This window comes from Pezoporus occidentalis, unplaced genomic scaffold, assembly GCF_034315485.1.
Source record: "Pezoporus occidentalis ecotype Australia unplaced genomic scaffold, CSIRO_AGI_Poc_V1 ctg35, whole genome shotgun sequence".
Classification (NCBI taxonomy): Eukaryota; Metazoa; Chordata; class Aves; order Psittaciformes; family Psittacidae; genus Pezoporus; species Pezoporus occidentalis.
Genome location: NW_026915483.1, coordinates 1,915,275 through 1,941,847, shown reverse-complemented (window position 1 = coordinate 1,941,847; position 26,573 = coordinate 1,915,275). Strand labels below are relative to the sequence as shown.

Here is a 26,573-nt window from a genome sequence, read left to right as displayed (position 1 = left end):
AGATAAAACACCATCACCGCACAATACTGCAGAGACCAGTCATGAATATATATTAAAAATTCAAATGGTGAAAAAGCTGCATATGTTAACAACCCCAAAAGTGACTTCCACTTTAAGAACAAATTCTGTCTAGAGTACTAATGAATGAAAAATTTTTCTGTCACCAGAACAGTGTTAAGTATAAAATATAGCTTCTATGAAACAAAATAAGCACATCAGGATCAATACCACCCAAATTCATCAAGAATCCAATTGTTTTGAGGCCAAGAGAAAATCTCTATCTAATTGTAGAAGCTTTAAGAAGCAGAACTCCCTTCTCTGCAGCAGACACCATCTCCAGAAAGCTGCTACCACTTTCCCCTCCCCATTTACTTCCCAGCCAGCTGTGTATCCATGAGCCCTGTGTCCATGCAATGTTTGTGCATGGATGTTCATAACAGAAGACAGCAGCTGACCAGTCTGAAAAGCTGTAAAGACAAACCTCCTCTATGGCCTCAATTCAGCATTCAAGGACATGTTTGCTTCAGGCTTTAAGGGATTAAAAACTGCAAGCTAGAAACCGAGAATACAGAGGATAGTGGCAACTGAGAAGACCTCAACATCTGGCTTTGAATAGAAAGAAGGTAGATTTAGATGAGGTATTAGGAAGAAGCACCCTGTGAGGATGCTGAGGCGCTGGGACAGGGTGCCCAGAGAAGCTGTGGCTGTCCCATGCCTGGCAGTGTTCAAGGTCAGGTTGGACACAGGGGCTTGGAGCAAGCTGCTCTAGTGGAAGGTGTCCCTGCCCATGGCAAGGGGTTGGGACTGGATGAGCTTTAGGGTCCCTTCCAACTCAAACCATGCCATGATTCTATGATCTGGAAAAGTTATTTTGTGTGCAGAGCTGCTGCTCTGGGACAATCGCACTGACTGGAGCAATCAGCCTCTACCTGGTTGTGCAATGGACCAGGGACTTCACAGTTTTACACATATTGGCAGCCAGACCTTCTCTGACTCATTCATGCAGTGTATCATTGTATACAGCCCAACACACGAGCAACACAAATGACTGAGCAAAGATTTTGCCACTTGTGTAGCCACCCTTCAGCTTTGGCTTTTTGTCTGTGTACAGAATAGTCGGCACAGAAACAAAGCTATTCTGAGCACCTAGCAAGTTGTGAGGGTGGTAGATATTTCTTCCTTCATACAACACAATGCATCCATTGTGCTACTCAAAGAGAAGGCAAAGATGTGGCTGTATCAGACCTCAGGTAGTTCTATCTAAATCTCATGCAGGAACAAAGCGTCAAGTGCCTGAAGGCATCTCCCACTTGCTCACTGGTGGGAAAAGGGTACTTGTATTTATCCACAGTTTGAACAAAAGTGCAAACCGTCAGTAGTAACCATTCTTTGGCCAAGTTGCCAATCTTGATTACTGCGAAGTGGGATTTGAAGACTGTAATTGGGGTCAGGAAGAGACACTCAAAACTAGAAAAGCCACAGTCACCCTTACTTTATCAGTTTTAATCAGACCAGCAATGATTTCATCAAACTCCCTGATAACAGGAATTAAATTGTACATTGTGCCACTGTAGACATCCACTACTGCAGACCATGGCTGTCCAAGTACGAAAGCATAGACATTTTCTCCCATTCTACTATCTTCCTGGTCTAAAGACATTATTTCCACAGTTAGCATGGTCCTTAAAGACTCATAAATACTGGAGAGCACTGATTTGCAGATTTTAATTACTTCAGTAGTCTGTAGCTATGCACAAGTGAATAAAAATCCTATCAGGGCTCTGAATTATGGCATTCATAGAATGGTTTGGTTTGGAAAAGACCTAAAGATCATCTAGTTCTAATCCCTGGATGCTTCACACTAGACCACATTGCCCAAGGCTCTGCCCAGCCTGGCCTTGAACGCTGCCAGGGATGGAGCATTCACCACTTCTCTGGGCAGCCCATTCCAGTGCCTCACCACCCTCGCAGTAAAGAACTTCTTCCTTATATCCAATCTGAACTTCCCCTGTTTCAGTTTGAACTTTCTATTAATAAAAAACAGAGCCGGCTGCAAAAAAAAGTGAAATATTCTTTCCCATTAAAAAACTATGTTCATTCAAAGCTGAAAAGAAACATTCATTCTGCAGGCCTGGATCACCTTTTCCTCTGCTCGGGAGACAATGTGAGATCAAACAGCTCTAAGCTTATTGGCTTATTGATCAGAGTGCTCAGATTGCCTATGTGAGCTCCACATGCAGGCTGCTTACAGATTTGTTCCAGTACAAAAACTAGACAAAGGTCTCCGATACCTTCACCATCAGGGAAGAATTGTACTGGGGCCATACTTTAAATAAGTCAAAGTTCTCGTGTTCATGTCGCTATGCAATACAATATTTTTACTGGGTTTCCATTGGAAAGAAAATATTTTGGAAAAATTGAGCTACAATTTCCTGGACAGCGCTAGAAATTCCCAGAATGTACAAATCACAGCTAAAAAAAACCCTAAAATCTCTATTTCCTAGTAAAAAAATACATCTCAATGTTTCAGTCTGCTTTGCATCATTAGGTCATAATTAAATATGAAGGGACTTTTGTGAAGGCGTCACAATTAGAGATATTTGTATCCTGAAGGATTTATTTCCTGAATTTTGCTCAGCAGGATACAACATTAGACTCCTCACTCACATCATTTACAGTTTCTACTAACAGTAGTTAAAACCTAAAAGTCCTTGTTAGCCAAATCTATTCAACCAGAGGCCAAAATTAGGTATAGAAAGCACTGTTGAGAACCAGGTCTGAAACTGTTGTGGAAGAAGCTAATTAAAGCCATGACCCAGCCCATCCTAAAGAGCCATTTTATATAGTTGAGGTATTGCTGCAAATTTCCAGCTTCACTGATGTACTATTGAACACCTTTACTTTTCAGTCCAGATTGTAACCCCAGATCTGTAGCGCCAGATGAGGTGGTCACAGTTCAGCAAGAAAAGGGACTAAATTGATGCAGCTTTCATAGAACAATTGATTGCAGAGCTGGAAGGGACCAGGCAGCTTATGGTCTTTGCTGCTGAACTTCACCTGAGCATCCCTGTATCTCCTCTTTGTGCTAAAGCACAGCTTTTCAAAACACACCAAGCTTTAATCTAAGGACTTTTTAATTCAAGGACTTTCAGGATGGCGATTTCTCCCTCCATTAAGCTGGAATGGGTCATGCAGAGTTTAACCAGTGCCTCTCACCTTCCCAGGAGCTGCCAAATCCACCTGGGAAGTGGGGCATTGTGTTTTGGCACAGAGCACAGCTGGAGCTAGTGCAACCTCCGCTTCTGTCTACCCACACAAGCGTTAGGAGGCTACAATTTGCCTTTGCAGAAGGAGCATCTTTTGTGTGACGAACATGTGCAAAATAAAACATGAACCTTAGGTAGTTTAACTGACTAGATGACTTCATTCCTTCCTACCTCCCACCCTCACCTGCTACAGCAGCCCAAGGCAGCTCGGAGGAGGGCCTGCCATAGTTGCCTGAAAGGCAGCATTGCAGGCAACTATGTTGTTTTTGAAGACTTATTAATCAGCAGCTCCTGGTCTCCCATCTTATAACAGATATTTATAATCTTTTGGCCAAGATGTTTTTTCACTGAATTCTGAACCAAGATTTACTGCAAATGGATAATAATAATAAAAAAAGGCTAGCACACTCTGGCACACAAATGTGCTGTTATCAGAGGTTTTTTCCAAAAAAAGTTAGTTGCAAAGCAGAAAGAGTTAGCTTACTCCTTAATTATCATCTGCAGCTTCTAAGTAGGCAATTTAGATCTGGCTGTCATATTTCAAATGGAACCCATTGCCTGCAGATGAGGCATACACTTTAAAGGGTGCTCAATTGGAATGTCTTTATCCAAATGTGATGCTTAGAGGGTAAATGAAAAGCTCCCATGAGATACAATTTCCTTTTCCTTCAGAAGCAAGGATTATTTCAAGAGGCAGTTTTACTAACGCCCTGGAAAGATACTGAGAGGTGATTTAAAATGAAATGGAAAACAACCTTTCTTTTCCTCACTGTTGTGATATGGAGATGTGCACAGACCTATTCTTGCAACAGGCTCTCATGTTAGCACCACAAAGCAACCCCATTCTGTCCTACTAGTACCTATTCTCCTAACAGACTCTTATTCTCCAGTAGGCTCAATTCTCCTAACACCTATGCACATACTTAACCATTGGTTTAGGTGAGACTGTATTTAAAATCTAATCATGTAACCCTCTGGGCCAATATTTTCCAAGCAGCTTGCAAGATGAGTGCCACAAGAATAGGCAATACACAAATTCCAAACGAGTTTCCATTCAACTTGGGAATACCCTGTGTATGTAGGCTGGGCTAAAGCACCTCCAAAAGCTAAAGGCAAAGAGATTTTAGCTCGAGATCTGCCTCAACACTTAAGAGACAGCACACTTACAGGACTGTATTGAAACGCTTTTCCCCGTTGCAGTGCACAGTAGGTGTGCTACTCACCCTGAAAGTAAAACCTACAAATAGCAAAGTACATGATAAAAACATTGCTGGGATCAGAAGAAATAATTAAAAATAAACAAATAGGACCTTCACCAGAACCCTTACTACAGAAAAAAATATTGCTTCAGGGCACTTGGATGAGTAACAAATCTAATCTGAAAGGGTGATGGACTGCGAGAGAAACAAATAATTCCAAGATGCTGATCATTTTTTTCTCCACTCAAAGAATCGTTTCTGGAATGAGGGTCAAGCTGATGACTATCTTAATGTGTGCCAAATTTGCAATAGGCAATATAGCAGGCACAGATCCTACTGCTGAGAAAAACTATTAGTGTGCAAGCAGGGAAGTTTGGTCCATATTCATAGACAGACAAACTCATAGAACTTTTGAAATACGTATACAGGTACCCAGAAAAAAAGGCTGGTTTATGTTTAAAAGCATGAAGAGGCAAAGAAATCCTTTGCCATAAAACTAGAATCAGGCAATAATTATAGAAAACACCAGGTGATTATTTGAAGCAGCCTTATGAATATCAGTTTGGGCATGGAAGTCATGGCAGAATACACAGAAAAGCATGGCAGAGCTCCAGGAGACACAGCTGGAGGGTGTAGGGTTTGGACTACAGGTTTCTTTGCATATTACTGGTTGAATATTGGGTCATGGATGTGGGTTACAGGAAGCTTAAATGAATCAGTGTAGTTAAAAATGGAAAGGCATACACCTCACCTCATATTCCAGGAGAGATGGTGGAGCCAGATTTAGGTTCAGTTACTCAGCAGTGATACCAGAGAAGCAGGATTAAACTGGGAAAAGGATTGGATTCTGGCAGAAGTGAGAAGCAACTATCTTGTATAGGGGGTTTCTTTGAGGGTTTTTTTTGATGCTTCGCAAGTTCCTGCTGCCACAGTTACAACAGCAGTAAGGTAATGCATGAGCCAACTATAATTTTATCGTATTTGCCTTGATTTTTTTAACTGTACCCTTCAAAACCCCCCATCTGGTGGAACTCATAATTTCCCTTGAATTCATTTATATTGTTTGCTGGAGACTTTTGCAGCTTGTAGGTTGGGGCTGAGAAACTCAATAAGGCAATATGGAGATGCTCCTTGCTTTGCAGAAGCATCTGGAGCTACCTGCTGTGGAGTGCAGTCCTTCAGTACATTCAGAACTGGGCTGAAGCTACATGAATCACTGGTTTGAAGTCAGCTTGGCAAATGGTATGTTTTAATCACACATCCCCAGACCCCATCAAAAGTGATGTGCACCAGAAGCACATGGCCAAAAGTATGACCTTCCCCTTTTCAGTCTGAAAAACTCCCTCACTGTTCCCATCTTGCCTTAATAGGAGATTTGCAGGCTCCTTCAATCTCATTCCTAAAGAATCCAAGCCCTCTTGCTTTGCCAAGCTGTCCTGTTGAGCCTTACAATTTTGTTTACTTGCTTAAAGCTCTTGACATTCGTTATCAAATAGCCAAGGTCTAGCAGTTCAACTTCTAGAAGAAAACATAACCTCAGACTCGCAGCAGCAGGAATGAAAGCAGCTGGTAGCATGGCTTTCTTTGTTTCAAGTCATGCTGGAAGGCACAGCTCAAAGCAGCGCTCAGGTACTTGACTGCTTCAGTGTCGTTACTGACAGCCACAACAGCACTGCCGTGTCAGATGCTCAGCAGTATCTCTCCTTCCACCTACACCTCCCCTAGCTGTCAGCCAAAAATCAGAGCACTGAAGGCATTTGAAAGGAAAACGCCACGTGAATACGGATTTATTCAGACCTGGATGCAAGACAACTGGTGGGAAATTCATCCTGCCTACAAAGCCTACATGCCCTTACTGGCAAATGAGCTTCAGGGTCGCATCTGATGAGGGACCCTGAATTTGTAATGTGCCCACTTTTTTTCAGGGGTATCAACTGCTCTAAGGACGTTACCTTTCCCAACTAATCTCACTTCTGGTTTTAGAGCAAGCCTTCCCCATTCTGTTGAAGCAGCACAGGAGAAAAGCAGAAAGAGCAAGTTCATGAGGAAGTCACAAGAATATTTAGACAAAACAGTAAAATAACACCAAGTTCCACATGCAGCATTGGGCCAGATTTTCCAGGCACACATCTGCTACCCCACATAGTCTGTACATCTTTGGGCACTTCTTGCGGGTGCCTCAAGTTTGCATGGAAGTTCCAAACTGCACAAGAACCGAGTATCTTCATGCCTCTCCCAAGGGAGTTGTGAGAATGCTCCATCCCTGGCAGTGTTCAAGGCCAGGCTGGATGGAATCTTAGGTGACACGGTTTAGTGTGAGGTGTTCCTATCCACGGCAGGGTGTTGGAACTGGAAGATCTTAAGATCCTTTCCAACCCAAACTATTCTATGATTCTGTGATTAAACTCTTGGCAAATAAACTCTATAAAACACCAGCTGGCTAAATGTCATCTCCCTTCTCACCTGCAGATTACAGGTATATCTATACTATGTGGCCAGCCATCCTACTGTAGATGTCTCACACTGTGCATGCTGAGCACGTTCAGCCACAGCTGGGAGCCACACAGTTCAAGGACCGGCTACAGCCCCAGTTGGATCCCTTCTGCAAATAAACCCTATTTTGAATCATCTTTCCACAATTACCCAGCAATTATTTCCAGTTTTCTGATTAGCAAGACTATGGGAAACTGCAGACCCCAGTCACTTCCTTCTAGAAGCAGTAGTCGTTGTGCCTTGTAAAACGCCAAGAAATACTTTCTGGCTACTCCTATTTTATTAACTTTTTACATAAAGTACTATTTCATAATCATGCAAACTAAAAGCACTTTACTGTAGGGTGTAATCTGTAACGAATGCTGGAGAAATGACCTATTTGGAAGTGAATCAAATTACAAATTCATACAACTCAATTTTCAGGATCCATCTCATGCATACTAAGCAGAAATGAAAGGAAATTCAGACAAGTTAAAGACAAAAAATAAACATTTGTAATACCAGGAAATGTGCCTCTTCAGAGTAATAAATAAAATAAAAGCATCAAGTTCAGTTTTTTCTGTTTGGAAACTTCTGCATTTTAGCACATGTTAAAAGAAGTGGATGCTATTACATCTGGTCTGTGCATAGCAATCATAGGCAAAGCAGGATATGATCTCACAAGGAAGCAAAATAATTTGAGTCATAGTGCACTAGACTTGAGATTGGATTATGCATTTTCTTAATCATCTCAATTCCTCAAAGAAATCACTTTTACAGACATGAAAGGTTTCTAGAGTGGACTTGACATCTTTAAAAGCAGAAGACGCTGGACGTTCTGTCGAAGCAGGATCCTAAATAACATGAACATTTTTAATATAAATATATGTATTTATATGTATATTTAACTCATTACAGCTTTCAGACATACTTAAATAAGAAAAACTGTTTCCCAATTCACTAGATTCCAAGGTTTAAAGCATTCAGGCACCAAGAGATGCAGAGAGGCAATTAGTGGAATTTTTAAAAGCATTTCAACATTATAGTTCAAACTTGCTTTGAGTTTTGCTTCCCCTTCCCCATGGAGTAGCTCTTCCAGATCTTTGCTCCTCCAATCATTGGGAATCCTCCCACATTTCCAGCTTAGTTAATAGCTACACTACAGTTAATATGCACATTATCCACATTTTACTCTTGGGCCAATGCCGTTTTGTTCCTTTTCCTTGCTTTCCTTTTTCCATTCTCTGGGCTGTCCTGGCCTTTACACAGCTCTGTATGCTCACCACTGCTCTCTTCTCCTTCACTACGCTCTCATTCCCCAGAGGTTCCTGTAGCCCCATCCGCATCAGGTCTAGCCAAATGCATCCCTCATGCACACCCGGAGCATTAAACAACATTGTGAGGAATACCTTGGAGCCCCGGATTCAGTGTTTTATCAAAACCTGCTATAAATTATGGGAAACCCCACTGAAAATGGGCTTCACATCAGCCCTGAATGCCTGCCTGCAAGCAAACCACCACGAAGCAAGCCGGGTTACCTGAAGGGGTAGGCAAAGGCTATGTCAATGTTGAGGTCACTCTCTGACTTGTTTGCACAGTCCACACTGAGGCGCAGCTCTCCAGAGTACCCACCGCATGTTGCAAATGCAAAGATTGCAAAAAGCTGTCAAAAACAAACAACATTTTGGTTTTATTTCATTTCAGCAACCCCCACAATCAGATCCATGCAGCAGCTCTTGCTGCAGCACCAGCCCCCTCAGGTCAGGTCTATCCATCACTCCATGCACTCAAAGCATTGCATGACACTAATGCACCCTTCCCAAGAGCAAATAAAAAGAACCACAAAACATGAAGCTCTGCTGCCAAATGTAGACACAAACATCACCATTTGACTGTGCCAGGCATCTCAGCCCTCCCCTCCTGTTTTGAACCCCATTTGGGATTCACAACCCAGGCAGGCTATTTAAATCATCCCACTGACAGACAAGCTTGGACAAGAGAAGGATGAATATTGACTGAGCAGAATGAATCAGTCTTAACCCGAATAAAACACTGGCAGAAGTATTTAGAAGGAGCAACCAGGAGTAGCAATAGTAGACCAAGACAGCTCATGTGGCCACCATCCCATTACACAGCAAAACAGAGAATCACTCTGTCCCACTTCCATTTCTGTTATGATTTGGCAAAAACCCCACAATACTTATTTTTTTTTTCCTAAATGACTACTATAAGCCAACATGGCTGTAGAGCTGCAGTAAACTGACAGCAAAATGGGGGGGAATAAATAAATCAAGATTTAGGATAAGCTCAGGAAAACCAGACAGGAACAAAAACCTTGGCTGCTTTTGATGAATCTTAATCTTCCAGGAGAAGAAGGTGAAGGAGGGAGTGTGCAGGCCAGAGACGCATCAACATTTGTATTTATATCAAGGGTCCATATATAAAGTGGAAGTGGAAGCAGGCATAAGTGTCTTTAAACATCACCAACTCAGGCTTCCTTGAAAGACCATGAGCAGAAGTGAAGACAGTTCATTTACGCAGTTGTTGTTAAAATTGAAGAACAGGTTAGATTTTGTTCATTGTACTGTAGCTCTGAAGCAACTCCATCAGCTTTATCAGAGTTACTCTGAGATCTACAGTGGGGCAGATATGGAAAATGACAAGTAAACACCCAATACCAGTCACAGTAACCCAGAAGAAACAGTGTGCACATCTGGGAAAGAAAACACGTTCTTGGGCAAGGAAAAATTATCCAGCAAAAGGATGTAATCACAAAATAAAGGGCTGAATGATTCAGTAAAAGCAATACAGAAACACAGTAAATAAACAGACCTATCCTTGCTGCCCAGCCTCTGTGAAACAGACTGTTAATCTCAGCTCTCCCATTTCACAGCAGGAGCAAAGCCAGAGGTTTTGGCAGCCTCCATGTACTTCGTATGGACATCTTTTCCCTAGAAACTGCTAGGTCACAGTTCTGGGCACTGGGGCAGGGAGAGCCACCCCAATGAGAAAGTAATTTGCAAGGTAGAGCACAGAGAATAACAGAAGAATAATGCAAGTGTCCACCCTGCTACTCACTTCTAATGTGACTGGGGCATATCACCCAGGATGGATTTGCAAAAGTATTTTGGTGCCAAGAGAAGGTGATAAAAATTTTCAATCAATTCTTCATGCTGAGCTAGCTGGGGGAAAAAGGAAAGCTGAATTTTACTGTGAATTGATTTCTGAAATAAATGCCATGAAACAAATGTTTCTACTATAAATTAAATAGTGTTCCTTCATCCTAAATGGGATACTTCCTCTGTAACACAAGTTTTTGTTCTTACATGCAGCACAGCACTGAAAACCAGTATTAATCATCTCAATTTAATTTGTGAGGTGGTGTCAGAAAACAGCATATTAAGGAGAACAGGAGAGATTAGTGCTGACCTGTTTTCTGGCCTAATTAATGGAGTTGCAAATGCAAGTGCTTTGCAGATACATAGGGAGGCACAAAGATTAATGCCGTGATGCAGGAGGAGGGAACAGAAAACTTGTGGTGTGAGACAGACCTACCATAAAGGAAAAGCCATCAGTGCTCAGCATGAGAACAAGCAGAGGAAAGACATGCTGATTTTCATTACTTAATTAAAGGAGATGCATTTCAATTGCATGTGTGCCATGCCCAAAAACACAGCCCAGGCTCTTCCTCCTCAGAAGAGATCTCCAGAGTTCCTAGTTTTTCCTCTGCCCTGGTAAGAGCACCTTTACAACAGCCTCAAGCATGAATCTCAGTCACTCACAATTGAGCTCCAGCCTTTACTCACCAGTTAGCCCCATGTTCAGTTCTTAAGCTTTTCAGATGCTTTCAGTCAGCTAACACTTCATTCTCCTTCCTTTCCAGCCACTACCCACTAGTTTCCATCCTTGCTCAGCACACACTCTGCTACAAGCACCCAGGCAGCATCCATAAGGCAGGTGGGAAACAAAAAAGAGCTCAGCTGCAGATTTTTATACCAAACTTTAGCAAAGCCTCAGCCAACCCAAGCTTGGCTCTCTGCCGTGGCTGCATCAAATGCTGTTAACAGCTGGGATCACCCAGCTGCCAGTAACGAGTGCTGAGGCCATGCAGCACCTTTTGGAAGCATATTTGTGTATTGCATTGAAGGAGAACACGGCTGTTAATCAATGGTATTTCCCTGGAGTATCTTGGCCAAGCAGCAGGGATAATTCTCCTCCCACCCAAGCAACCTTTTACTCCTACCTCTGCATTTTACCTTTTTCTCCCCCCAGGTTTTGCTGCTTTACATTGTCAGTGGAGCACCCAGTGCAATAAAACAAGATTTACTCATCAGGTTTTGTTCACACTGTAATTCTGTGGCAGTTGCAGGAATGCTGTAAACACCACTGTATTTTATTATATAAGGATTTGTGTAAATGGCAGTTGTAAACCCCATAATGGGAGCTTTATGGGCCAGATTCAATAAAACCTCCATCTGCAAGATAATTTTATTGAATCTGGCCTCTCTGAAATTGAAAAGTTTATGGAGAAAGGGAAAGCATTTCCCTGTGTTCCGATTTACTGCCTATAAATCTATATGCAGTGCTAGCCCCATCTGCAATGTGCATGCATATTGCTTTCCCCCTTCATATTAGATAAAACTCCCCAGCACAGAGTTACCTCTGGTTATCGCATGGCTCAAGACTCAGCCCTGATGACCAGTGCTGTGCCTGCCTTCCTTGGAGCAACAGCTGGGAGAAACATGGAGCACTTGAGGCAATAAATCTGTGCTGTTCCAGGCTGCTCCTGCAAAGCCCAGCCATCCCCTGCGCATCCCATCCCTCCTGCAGCAGCAGGTATAGCCTTGCAATTGCGATGCAACAGGGTGGTTGGTGCCTTCACAGCCACCTGGAACCTTGCAGGGGAATGGAAAATGCCAGTCCCCACCCTGGACCAATGGTCCATATTCAATGTGGCATAACACCCCAAGCAAGCGTCCTGCTCTTTCGATATGTGCTCTTGAAGCAGTTACCTGAAGACACCATAGACGGAAGGGAGGAGGAGGAGGAATGGACATTATTTGTGTTCCCTAGCATGGATCCTGAGCAATGTTCATCCTTTGTGTCCAGTCCAGGCTGGCTGGATGATCACCCTTCTTCCATATGGTTTCAGACACCTCTCTAACAAGGCAGCACATCTCTGAAGCTTGCAATGACTTTATGCATGCTGATTAACACGTCATGGTAATGACCTTCACGTCATTGTGATGACCTTCCGTCCTTGGCCAGCATTATTGCTATATTCCTGTAAGGAAGTTAGATAAATCCCATATTCTAACTTAACCAACAGGATTTGTATTATGGTACTGAGCAATAATAAACAGCCTTCCCTATCAAATCAGATTAGCATGTTTTAAAGATCAGTTGGCTCCTCAGCACTTTGAGGAAAAATAGTGATAATATATCCAGCAGAGCACATGCTTCTCACACCAGCACATGGAAGGAAAAGGTTCATCAGCTGATTTATGGGATCAAATAGAAGCCCTTCTTCTTCTGATGCTAGGCTTCAACACAACGACAATGGATCCTCTAATTCAGTACTCAGGAGCTGTGATTTACTTAGAGTCCACATTCAAGGCTGGTACTCTCATTTCCCAGGGCAGCCATCCCTGATGGCTGGGGGCTCGGGGTGTGCAATGCCCTGGGGGAGCTGAAATCCCAGCTGTGCATTAGACACTTGGCAGAGCCTCAGTCTGCGACCCTGACATCCCATCCCCACTGTGGATGGGAAAAGTAGGATGATTTCCCATTGCTTCTCTGTGTTTGGCTTTCTGACAATGCCCTTCAATGCCTGCTGAGCGACAGGCTCGCTGTGTGCACCAGAAGAAGGCAGAATGGTTTCTGACAAGGCGAGTTAAAAGGCTTATGTAGAACATGTTACAGCTAAAACATCCTGTTAGGAAGATAACACTGTCATTTAAAATTGATGAAACTTTTATATAAGCCACTTGCTTTTTCTGGAAGCACGTCTGCCCTGTGCAGCAGCCTCTGGCATCTAGCTGGGAGATGAGATGGAGCCATCCTGGGAATGCATCCTAAATCCATCCTGGTGCAAAGGGGAGATCCCTACTCTGCCTGAGGGCTCTTCAGTGACTCCTTCAGTATGGCAAGATATTAAAAAGAAACCATGTCTGCCTTGCCTGGAGCTCAAAAAGAGGTGCAAGGGACACATGGCTCATTACATGGGTTGGTCTTCAGCACTTCTCCTTGGGGTTGAGGGAGGAAAATGGGAATGAACCTACTGGTTGTTTTCCCAGAGAGGTCTCCCCTGGTCCCCCCACTCCTGCCCAAATACTGGAAAGCCAAGGGGAACCCCTGACACTTTCAAAAAGCCACCTGAAATATTTGAAATACTTACTCTTTATTAGTGATTTTACACACTCCAAGTGTTTTACAAAAGACGTATTTCTTTGGCATCATTTCTGGATGGAAGACTTCCCTTTCTCTGGATCTCCTTAATAGACAGACTGTGAAACATTTGCCAAACGTTATATTGCTTTACACTTTCTGCCACTCACCATGGCCAACAGCGCATGTGAGAGGGAGAACATCCACCCTGGAGACATCCCCCCCCCACAGTCAGAATTGCTCACCCAGCTGAGTGCCTCGTTAAACTGAGATCGTTCATTTATAGAGCAGAACCAGTAATTGAACATTATTATTAAGGCTGTAAAGGGAAGGTTCAAAGGCACTAAATGGCTGTACGGGAAAGCATTTACTGCAGAGCTGATAGCCCAAAATATGTCATCAGTGAAGGATTAGGAAGCACTTTCTCCTCCAAGTCTCTGCCTGTTCCTTTTTTAAAATCTGGCATATTTCCTGCATGGATCTGAGCTGCAGACTTCCTGGAATCACTTCTCCTACATACGAGCCTTTGTGCACTGGAGATTATCAGATTATTGACTTTAGGATTCCTAATTATATCGACTTGACTGGTTGATGAATTGGAGGTGGATAGCATCGCAGCTGATGCAGTACTGGGGGTCAGGAAATGACTAGCAGGAGTCATTTTCCTCCAACAGCTATACAGGCAGAAAGCTGAAATACATTCTGCTCCTGCTGAGAAATAAACCCTAAAGCAATTGTTCACTAATTGCTGGTATTTAATGTGCCCCCTCTCAAATAAACTGCAGCAGTGCAAAGGACAATTCAGTGCCTTGCCCAGATCTGGTCTACATGGAGGGGAAAACTCAGGAATGAGGGAACATCTCAGAATTTGGGGCTTGAAGAACCACATGTGCCCAAACATCAGTTCCAGTGGTGCCTTGGCTTTAGCATTCAAATGGATTTTTTGCCTAGGTCTTCACTACAAAGGTGGTGAGGCGCTGGCACAGGTTGCCTGCAGAAGCTATGGCTGCCCCATCCCTGGCAGTGTCCCTTCCAACACAAACCAGTCTGGGATCCTATAACTGTCCCATACCAGGAAGCACTTGCAGACCACGGGCACCTCCAGGACATGGTGGCAGCTGGGAAAGGGTTTTAGGTGCCACCATGCTAGAGCCAGCCAATGGAGGAGACCAACCTCAAAAGCTCCCCACATGGCTGGGGTCTTCACCAGGGCATTTGCAGCAGCAAACCTCTGTTTGGCATTTTAGAGCACGCCACAGAGAGCCGCCCTCGATGCCACCAGCTGGATGGTAAGACTTGAGCCCACAGCAGGCACGAACTTGCAGCATCCTCTGTTTAAAGCACAGCATTCCATTTAATGCTTCGCATTTTTTAAATTATAAAAAGGAAACAACCCCCCAAAAACCAAATAGAACTCAATTTTATTCTTAATGGAAAGATTTATGGAAATGAAACTGGGGTATTTTTAATGAGTAAAGATCATGTTATAATAATTCAGTTTTACAATACTTTAATCCCAAGGAGACAATTTTGTCTCTTTTTCTTTAAAGAAAACCTTTAACTTTTTAATTCATCTTTCATTGATTATTCTAAAAATCCCATTTAGCTCCACCACATAATAGTATGGTAGTCTTTTCTCATTATATTTTTAATAGAATAAAACCCAACTGTATATGGGAGGATTAGATAGACATTCATTGAGCTACAGAACATTGTTCCTCCAGATGGCCAGACAGAATCTGGATAATGCCTTTCCTATTTATTAAGTTCAAAACGTAATGCAAGCTGATGAGATGTGTTTTGTCCAGTATTTAATGGGTCAGCCATAATGCTGAGGTTGGCAGCATGCATGTAAGAGTTAACAGTCAGAAAATAAAGACATATTTCAACCACCCTCTTCTTGGACTCACTGAAATGAAATGCTGTCAGAGAACAAAGCTACTTACACCAGTGGGGCAAAGATGTTAAGCTCTTCCATAGGGGTTGTTTTATTTATTACATAAATTGCTTACTGCACATGGACATTGACAGACTGGCATGGAGCCTTCCATGAAACAAAATACACCAATACTTGTTGCAGACAGATTTAGGAGTACCTGTATTATTTACTGGGTGTGCATTGCTTCAAGACATAGCACATAGTGGTAGTTTCACTGCATTTACACTCTGCAGCCCTTTTTTCCCCCAGCTGTAGAGCAGTCTGGAAGTTACAGCTCTTCCTCTGCAGTCTCCACAGCCCCTCATTTGTACCCTCTTCTTTTAAGGATGTGGGGGCACAAGTTGGACAGATTTGTTTAGATTTGTACATATGATACCTGAATAGCTCACGTTGTGACATGCATCACTTCAGCAGAGACATGCACTGATTTTGGGGCATGAAAACTTTTCCAGCCCTAGACTGATAGCAAAAACCAACTGTGGTGGTCTCTACCAGGATCCACATTCAGACAGTGTCCAGAGCATCACTGCCAGCCAAAGAGAGCAGCCACCCCCGCGCTGTATCCCCTTCCTATCACCTATGCTGTCTGTCCCCCCACATGCCCGTATTGTTTCATGAGCTGTTTTGGCATCAATCATGTGTGACCACAAAAACCCAAGGAAAACCATGGTCAGGTAAAGGAGAGGTTTTCTAAAAGGTCATGCTAATTCTTGCTTTGTTAGCGGGTATGGTTCAGCAACCCAGCAAACATTCATAACATGCATAAATGTAATGTAATTCTGTTCCTGCTCTCTCTTGAAAACACAGGTTTTGTGCAGGCTTTACAGGCTGATTATATGGGATTTACCATGTAACAAGTGTAAACATTCAATTATAAAATAAAAAAGGTTGGATGGCTGCTCATTTCCTTGTTTGCTTGGTGGGTTTAAAAGCATCTGGGTTTAAAATGGCCCACAATACAACATAAATGAATACAGAGCGTGAGCCAAGTTATTACTAAGTAGGATTTACTCCCTCTAATAAGGGCAGAGATTTACATTATGGCTGAGTGACATCCACACATGGGAAGTACTCTGTGAAGGGAAGGTGCCCCTGAATTTAATGTTGCTAAACCCCTGATGGTGGATACAGCCTCAGGAGCTCAAAAGCAACCAGGACTACACCACCACAGCATTGGATGGCAGGGGACTGCAGACCAAGCTTGTAAAGGCGGTGTTGTACACAATAAACACACCATCTGGCTGGGACATGGCACTTCTCCCATCTGGGGAGCCCATCCCCATCCCCATTTCTCCCAGTATCACCACCATGTACCCGGGGGCAGAACGAGGCCCCTGGCAGCATCATCTGATGGCTGCTGTAACTGCTGCCTTATCTAGGTTGCATCTTTCTCTTTTCCATTAGCTTCAGCTCCTTTCCCAGCACTACCTGCCAGACCAGGGCTCCAGTGGAGCATTTTCCTGCTCTGAAGACAGATGCACATGACAGAAGTGAGAGGTGGGAGCGCACCTCTGACTAGGAAATGCTCCTTCAGCTTGGTCCCCACAGCATGGGGACCGCAACAAAACCCTTGCCGGGTCAGCACCAACTGAATGTTATTAGTACAAGAAAGGCTCCTGTCCTTCAATCACACTGTATTATTTATGACCTACTGATTGCCCTTTGACTAGCAGGGATTATAGTTCTCTAAGATGTTTATGGGTGAATGAAAGGGCATTAACCTCATTATTATCATGTCTGTGTTCATCAGAGGCCATTAGTAGCTTCCTCTCAGCTCCCCGTGCTGCTGTGTTGCTATTTGGTGTCATCTACCGCCTCCCCACACTCGCACATGCCTGCGCTCAGCTCTGTCTCCTTTCTCAAGCAGATTTAAGGAAATGGGTGAAAATGACTTGGGAAAGAATCCACAAAGCCCTTGGGATTAATATTATGATGCAACAGCTTTTTCCTGTGAGGTTTTCAGAGTGCTTTCAAATCTGCCAGCAATGGGGCCTCCAATCCCTTCTTACACACCCAGCAGCACTCTTTCAGATGATGCCTGCCCAATTTTTCCATTTTATGTCAGTCATGTACGAGCAGCACCACTGGGAACAGAGGCTCTGCTTTTGGAAAAGCACTGCTGGTTTCTAGGCACTATGCCTACAAAGCCTCCCATCCCTGGCCACTGAGACCTGCTAGGGTGTCCTTCGTTAATCTGACCATCACAGATATCTCCTTGTCCCAGACCCAGACTCACCGTGGCACCTTTTATGATGGCGTACAGCTTGAGCCCTTTGTACCAGAGCTCTGTTGGGTGTTTGGGACCCAAACTTAGGACCTGTTTTCTCATCTCAAAGCAGTTTTAGATGGAAAATTCCACTGGAGCTGGCTCTGACCTCGGCACCCACCTCTGTGCAAATGGCTGGAAGAAGAATTTGCTCCTGGCTAACTATCAACCTGCATGGTAAAAATAATTTCTTTTCTAATAATTAAAATGATGGGCTATAAATGACCCTCTGCTTTGCTGAGCCCTGGGAATTCACAGGGAACATTTTGAGCAAGAAACAGTTTTTAAAGTAAAACCTCCATTTTCTGCCTCTCATTTTCTGTGAATGTCCCCAGAGCTGGCATCACTCTCCTTCCCCACACTTCACCATGAAAGGCAACACCTGTGCATCAACATGCTGCTAACAGTGTCCTTAAACTGAAATAAAAGCATATTCCTGCTCTCTCTCACTGTTGACACCCTTGAACTGGACAGCTTAAGTTGTCCTGTTCTCTCTACATCCTCTGCCTTACTGTGCTATTCCACACCTCATGCCTATGTCTTTTTCTTTTCACAGCCTTTTATTGAGGTTCCCTGAAATCTGCAACCTGTTCCTGCTTCTAAACACAAGAGAAGACAACAAAAAAACCTTGGCAAAAGCTTTGCCTGAATGTCTCCATTTCCTTCATCCTTTCTCTCAGCTGCAAGCAGCTACTACGCATCTTCTGTGCCACTTCCCAATGTACTTCAAATCCTTCCAAGCACTTGCACAAAACCAATAATGCATCAATATAGTTTTAGCAGTTGCAACCTTTATATCTGCACTGCTGGAGATGATTATCAGGCTTTTTTATCTGTAGATTCAGGCCTGTGGAATAAAACTGGTGCCAATAAAACTAAGGAAGCAAAGACAACACAAGCAGAATGAAAAAAAGCAATTGAACATGCTATAAATTCACAATCAGGTGAAAGCTAATTATGGCCACGCTCACTAAGAAGATAAGGACACAGTGAGGGAGATAGACTTATAAATTATTTGTGCTATGGTAGCACTTAGAAGCCCCAATCCTTTTTCTGGGACTAGATGTGCTATACATGGCAAACGCTCAAATATATATTTGGGTAATTGCACACGGTTTTAAAGGAAAATGTACAAATGCTCCGTTCTTTCACCTTCAGCGATTCCTGGTTTGTTAATGCTGTTACAGGAGTCTGAGTTCACCATTGGTCTCATTCTGAGAAAACCCCCCAAAGTGGGCATGAGATGCATCCATTGCCATCCTCATGCCCTGGCACGAGGGACAAAACACTCACTGTGCCAACAGAGACATTTCATCCTCCTTGACTCTGTGCAAGTTTGATTGCTTTTCTAATTAAGATACATTTTATGGAAATCTACCAAGCCCCTTAGACTAAATCACTCACTTAATCTGTTGTTAGTGCCCATATGTTTACAGCTTTACAGCCTGCTGCAGCATATTTGCTTTGCCACGATGCCGGGAAAGTTTAGTGACAGATGAGGCTCTGCACAGCCACTCAGGTGGAGCAGAGCCCTCGCACCCAGACAGCCTGGCTCTTCATGGATGGACAGACAGCCTTGGTGCTTTGGGGAGGAAACACACAGGACTGGATATTCGGCACCCCATGCTGATCACCTCTCTATTCCCCTGGCTCTGCAGAAGGGCTCAGCACATCCTTCACATTTCCCTTTCTTTCCTTTTCTTTTTTCTCCTCCAAAATAAAAGGCTGTACATGATGGGAGTGCAAGGCTGAAGAGTTTCACAGTATCATCATGTCCCCGGCCCAGAGCTTGCCTACTGAGGAGTTTCACTGCAGCTTCAAGGCCTCTGAGTAGTCCTTTGGGTAATAGGCAACAACCAGATTTACAAGTTGTGTACAGGCAGGATCAGACCCTCCTTCTGCACTGGACATTGAATTAAATGAAAACTGAGCAAGCACTCCACAGTTCTACTCCCACTGATCCTTCAGGAGTATGTGTGTCCCTGGACCCAGCCTTGCCTATGACCAGACACACCGATGGGCACCTTCTTCAGGGCTAGTGCTATGCCACCACACACCCTGGTGAGGAGCTAAATCTTTCCTTTGGGCCTGCCTATGTTCTCTGTATATCCCACATATTGAAACACATGTGCTGTGCTGGCAGGCAACAGCTTCATCTCTTCATCTTCCATCAGGCTGCCCACACCAGCTCTGAATGAAGGAACAGGGATGCGCTGAACTGGGATGTGTCCCGAATCCACCACTCTCCTCATGCCTGCATTGCACAGTGGTACCCACACAGGCAGAGCTCAGGCAGAGATACAGGGGCCCCAGCTCTTCTCAAATTAGCTGTGCTGAGCCCTCAGCCCACCACAAACAAACGTGTTGTATTCACAAGGGTGTACCACCCTACTATTTAAAACGACTTGTACTCAGACGGAAAAAGAGCCCAAAAGCAAAATCAGAAAGGACTAGACTCTAGGTCAAGTTGCCATCTGCCATCCTATGTATGGGGAAATACTCCGTGAAAGAAATGGTCATATAATTATACAGGAACTTCTAATCAAGAGTGACATGAAGAATAAAACACCACCTGCCATCACCAGTAGCGACAGGCAGCTGCTACCCAATATCAACACAAACACCTCTCCCCCTGAACAGTGCCTATTGATGTGAGCAGGTTTAACAGAGGTGAGGAAGAACTCATTAATTCTTCCAAGGACTTGGCTAAAAAAAGGAGGATCTGGCATTCAGGAGGAGGCAGATATTTAAGAAATCAATGTTTTAATAGTTTAAGGAATTTCTCTAGGAACTGCTTGATCTGCTGGAGGAGCAGCCAAGGAGACAGGTCTTAGAGGATCCAGGCACCCCTAAAATAATGCTTCAAACTCCTTTCAAACCCTGATGCACCTGCTAGACTGACTCCTCAGTCCTACTGGCACAAATATCCTGTTTTCAGCCCTGGAGCTTGCCAATGCTGTCAGTCTGTCCCTGGAGCTGCACCAAGTCCTGGTTTGCACATCAGTCTGAGGTTATCTTGGAGAGAAGATGTCACGCTTCTGGATAGGTGATGGAGGCTTCTCCAGTGTCTGAGGGGTGAGTGGTGGTTGGGGGTACGGAACTCAGGAGAAGCTGCCCCCAGATCTGCTACCACCAAATCGCTGGAGATGAAGGAATGTCACACATGCTAGCATGAGCAAAAGGCAACAGATGGAAAACCATGAACACTGACAACTTTTGTATGTACAATATGAGGAGCAGAGGAAGCCCTCCTGTTCCCCTGAGTTTGTCTCAGCTGTATCCTACAGATATGGCCTGTAGGACTGAAGGGATCATTCCTCCTCAGCCACAAACTTCTCTGCCAAGGGAAAGTTTTGTAGTAATGGACTTAGCCATAGTATTCACTTTGTGCCTCACAATCCCTTGGCTGCTGGCAACCTGTCCTCCTGGCCAGAGGTGAGACCTCCCCCTGCCTGCAGTCAAACCGACCATCCCTGGCCTCTCTTCCTGCTTCAAAGCTATTGCGATGAGCTCAACTGGCTTCCTTAATAAACTGCAGCCCGGTCTTCAGGGCAGTCTGGCACCCCTGCTATGATGAGTTACGTGGCACAAAACCCCAGGCCTTTAGTTCTGTGGTGTGGGAAGCAGGAATCATGCTCCTCAGGTCATGCTGCCCAGCCCCTTCCCCTCTAGGATCACCCAAATGTGCTCTTTGACATCGTCCTGCTGCTATGTGAGCCAGATAGCAAGGCTCAGCAAAGCTGGGAATGCTTCATGCTATCCTCAGGCAAGCAGGATTATGCTTAGAAAGTGTGTGAGATGTGCACAGCTCAGACACCCATGCCCTCCACACCCAAGTCGCTAAATGATTGTGAAAGACAATTACTGTTACGTGCCTTGTTCTCTAACACTGTGGTATATAACACATTTCACATACCATGATTTGTAACACTGTGCTGAGCACATACATTCAAATTACACAGCTGGTATAAATAGACATGGTCCTTATGAAACAGCAAAACCCCAAAAGCCACTGAATGTAGTGCCTGGTTATCACATTTTCATGTTCTCGCCTGTGCAACACTCTGCAGAGCTCAGGAGCCCCACAGAATATCCCCATTAGCTGCTTTTCAGGCAGGTGAGAAGGCAAGTGCAACTATTCCACCCTGGAAAAACAGGAACAATTAAACTGGTCCAAAAGCAGCTTAAAATGACTAAGCAATTATTGCCAATCTGAAATTTCCCTCTGGAAGAGTTTAGCTTGAAGTGCCAGACACGACTTCCTTACCTTCTCCTTTGGGTTTAATAAACCCAGTTACAGTCTTCTAATCTCTTATTAAAGTATATACTCCATATACCTATTAACATAGCCTCTTACCAGGAGAGTAGGCAGGTTATTCTGGTCTAACATGTTAATTTTCTGAGCAGGTATATACTCAAGCTCACAGCAGCTCCAGCTTGTGCTACAGCTGGAGTTTATAAAGACTTCTGAAACACCACAGCCATCAGCGCCCATGGATATGTTTCAAGTATGAGAGAATAGAAGTGCCAATAAATTAACCAATATAACGCTGCGAATTCAAGTATTTATTATGTAAAATCAAAATATCGCAGCCATACATCTTGTTTTCCTCAGCCATGCTGTTACAATCACTGTCTTGTTCTGCCTGGAAAGCACAGCAGAGCTCTGACAGGGAGAGAGAAATAACTGTCCCTCACTGTTATTTACAGGTAAAAAGGAGGTCTCCAAGTTAGCCGAGAGTGCTGAGGAATGAGGCTGCTGAGCCGCTCAAAGCAGAGGCAGGCAGCACAGAGTCAGAGCAACAGTCTATTGACCTGTATTAATGATGTTACACTCTGAAATGCAACCTATTTTCTTAATTACTTTAAAGATTTTCTTTATTTCACTAATACATTTTGGTGAGGAGTAGCTTGCTGCCACCCTGCTAGCCTATAGATTGATCTTTCTAAGGTAATATGCAGTCAGATATTCATACTTGAGCTTGATCAATATTAAATAGCTCTTACTGATTGTTTTCTTATATCAAATATTACTGCATTATTTTAGGCATCTGATCTAAAATGCCAAAAGGAATAGGATAAATCATCATTCCTTCTCCCTTTAATCCTCACTCTCCAGGTTTCTGCTATAAAATGAAGTGCAAAACAAGTTTTCAAAGCAGGCACCCCCCTTTGCCAAAGCAAAATACAAACTGAAAATATTCCAGTAGATCTAAATAACACGGAACAGTTGGGCTCAGCATGAGAGTACAAAGAAACCAAACGTAAAACCAATTTTGTGGGCTTCACGACTCCTGTAAAACCCCCCTTCTCCCCCAGACAGTACAGTTACACACATAAATAGAGATGCATATAACTTACCGGAGCAAATATCACCATACACATTTACAAAAGGGTTTATAATCCAACTTGCGTCTCCTGGAATAAAGCAAGGTTTGTCTCATACTAAAAATAAAGGCTCCCAAAAGCTTCTCACAGGAGGGGGAGAGAGAGAGAGAGGGAGGGAGGGAGGGAAGAAGAGGGAGCGAGCTCCTTGCCTCTCTTTTTATGAAGCAAATAAGGAGAGCAAGAAAATCAATGCCGAGAGAAAGTGAGATGATATACCAATCAGGCAGCAGCCTCAGCCTTATTTGCAGAGGGATGGTGAAATGCTCATATTATTAGACAATGACTACACACACTCTAAGTAGAGAAAGCAAATACTTGTCCCCCAGTGAGAGGCTGGTTGCTTTGCTGTGTACCACCACAGTGGGCTGGGAGATGCAACCCCTTCCTCCCCACTGCTAACGAAGCATTGCTTTAGCCCTTCTATGTGCACTGCAGGAAAAAAAACAGTTCACAGTTCTGGGCTGAAGTTGTACTAAGCTTGAAGATCCTCCAAAGCTCTCACACAGACTGCCATTGGAGCAGTGCTTCTTCATTGCTGGATTTGGGGGCTTTTGGGGTTCTCTGTTACGCATCCTAGAAAGCTGCCCTGAAGCTAGAGCAATGAGATCATTCAGAAAAGGGAAAAGACCTCTCAGGTCTCCCATACTTCAGTGTGCACTAAGCTCCTCCTGTGCTCAAACAGGACCAGACCCACAAAGCGTCTCCCTGGAACTTGAGCTTTTGCCCCTTATTTATATATCAGAGAAAACCTCTGGGAAACCCATGGGTTCCCTTATGCCAAAAGAGGACATTTCTGTGCTATTAATCCACCCAAACCAAGCCTTTGCTGCGCTGTATGTGTGTTGGAAGGAGGAGGAGGAGCAGGTAGCAGGAGGTAAGCTCGTTGCCTCTGACGTACAGGCACCTGCTTGTGAATGGGACACATCAGTGGCGAACACATGCCACCTCTTTGGAGAGATGCCACAGTTGCTCCCCACAGCAGCTATACAAGCACACAAACCCCATGTCCTTTCACTACAAACCTGCTCACAAGAGGGTTTTCAGGCTGGTCCCTTGTCTCCACTTTGCATTCAGGACTTCAGCACGTTGAGAGCACAAAATGGATCCATGGATCCCTCTCTACCAGGCACCCAGCTCTTCGCTTACCAGTGCTGCTTGGTGTAACTGAGGCTGTGAATCAGGCTCTGTGCTATTCATTTATCAGCCTGGGGTTTGTCACTGCTTTGCCCTCTTTTCTGCACACTGCATCAAATATTTTCAAATACACATGACAACGGATGAGACACAAGGTGAACTTTGTCTTTTATTTGGAGACAGAAGTTACATGCTGCTATACAGAAACACCTGCTGGGGGACAACAGCTCTCTACACAGCAGAATTGGGGAACAATTACTTTTCCCCAGCAGCTTGGGATTTACACTGTGCAAGAAGGGCTGGAATTCACAGGGTAAACCCTAAACACAAAACCAAGGAGGCTGAACTCATCTGATAACTGAATTTATCTGTTTGGGGCTGGCACTTCTAGCACAAACCAGGCACAGAGGAGACTCCAACAGCCCTTTATGAGCGCTGAACACTCAGGGCCCTTTTCCCTGAAGCAGGAGCTGCATTGCCATGCTGACAGATGTCACTGCCAACAATGTGGCCCCTGGTTTCCAGCAGATACAGCCTGATGCTGTAATGAGAAGACATTGCAGTGCTGAGAGAGTTCTCCAGGCTGAAGCACTGCTCTGCTGCTTGGTGCATTTTAACGTGTGCGTAAGCGCTTGCCAGCCCCTGTGCACACTGCCTGAGTCCCAGCTGCAAAGATTAAACAACTCAGCACCTCTGGTCTGCAGAGCTGGGCAGAATTTGCCTCCCACTGCACTGGGAACAGCCCTTGGATGCCCGATCCACACTGGAATTGCCCTCTGAAGACACGCATCACACCACACAGGCTGCAGTAGTTCTTCATTTGCCTGGTTAGCATTGGCCGACACGCCTTTGTCCTCAAGGACAGGGCTCACATACCTCACTCCTCCTCCCTTGCTGTCTCTAGAAAAGACAGAAGAGCCCAGACAAGGTGTGGAGGAGGTTTTGTAGGAATAACAGACCTGAACTGGAACATGAACCAAAAGCCAGCAATGGGCCAAGGTGACTGAGGACCACACAGAACTTACCACCCACTGAATCAGCACAAGGGGTGATGCTGGCTCTCCCACACCCTTGGGAGAGCAGTTCTCCAGCCTGTGAGTGCCTGGGTTGCTCCCACACATTGGCGAAGGATCCTCAGCCTGCCTGAGCTCCCCAGCTGATACATCTCATCCCTCTTGGCCTTTTTCATTGCATTCAGCTCTCCAGCTGGCACTGAAACTCACTGTATCTCATGGTGACCAGCCTCTTGCTGCAAGGTGTGACAGTAAGTGAAATGCAAACACCTCTCATTTTCATTTTCCAATGAGATAATTTTATTTCCCCTTCCCACAGCTAACAACTGCTGTTATTTCAACTCACAAAACTCTTCTGAAAACTTTATGAAACATCCATTAAAATAGTTTTGCAGAGGCGCCGCTGGGAGCTGCTGTGTCAGCCCTCTAAAACATGTGTCCACCTGGGTACCTCTGTGGGATGTGAGGATACAGGATGCAGTTTTAAACAGAGCATGATGTGTTGCAGCAAGTGATGACCTGTCCTGTCACACAGCTCCTTCAAACAATGCTGCAACACGGAATCCACAGCATAAGGAGATCAAAGTCTGCTTTTTGCCCATGACATGCCACGAATGTTGCGGATTAGGTTTAACGCTGTTGAAGGAGGATGTGCTGGTGTTTGCTGACAAGGCAGAACACTTGTTAGGCTGCAGCGGACCCTGCAGCACTGCAGGTTGGTGCTTTCTTCAGCTTTACTAGATATCATGCCAAAAATTCATCTGGAGCACTGGATGGGGCACTCAGGATCACCAAGCATAAAACCAGATGCTACCAATACCAGGGCTGTTATGCCATCTCTCTCTCTGTCTCAGAGCTTTCCACTTTTGATTCTTCAGTTAGGAGTTTCAAAGCAAACTAAAAAGATCCCTGGGATTTAAGCCCCAAACTCCTTTAGATACCACTGAAAAGCTGTACACACCCAGCAGACTTCCACCAGCTTTGCCACATCACTCAGGGTTTGAAGACATTTAACCCTTGCCTGTAGGAGGGTTGCAGCTAAAAGGGATGCAGTGACACCGGTAATGGTTAGGGCTGCAGCCTGGGAAGAGGCTTCTCCCCAAGTACAGCAGTAGTCACAGGAGGGATCTGCATGAGACCAGCATGAGACAGGGCTGCCCTTCTGGCTACCCATCACTCACTGCTGTCTCTTCCCCCAGCCCACCGCAGGCTGTGTAAAGGCCACATAGTGGAAGCCCAAAAGCACAGGTTATGCTTGGACACTCTCACTGCTGCTTTACTCTATATTTATTTGCCCATATTACTCTAGAAGCACTGTTCATGCTTTCATGTGTGTGTGCAGATTTACAGATGCCTATAAAATCACACACCACATGGCAGTGATGAAAGTTTATTGGTCTTTCAGCATCATGGTCCTCAGCTTTGCCTGAGGCTGTATTGCACCCATGCTCACCCTGGACAGGCTAAGGAAAAAGGAGGCAGCAGCACCACGAAACCACTGGACCATGC

General features: G+C 44.4%; 1 protein-coding gene across 1 annotated transcript in view; it reads right to left on the bottom strand.

Annotated features, from left to right (window-relative positions):
* Positions 1-26,573, bottom strand: part of SYNPR (synaptoporin) — a 108,867-nt gene that overhangs the window by 21,604 nt on the left and 60,690 nt on the right. The window contains exon 3 of the mRNA XM_062630240.1: positions 8,476-8,600. Within this exon, the coding sequence (XP_062486224.1) occupies positions 8,476-8,600 (125 nt within the window). The remainder of the gene's footprint in view (positions 1-8,475; positions 8,601-26,573) is intronic.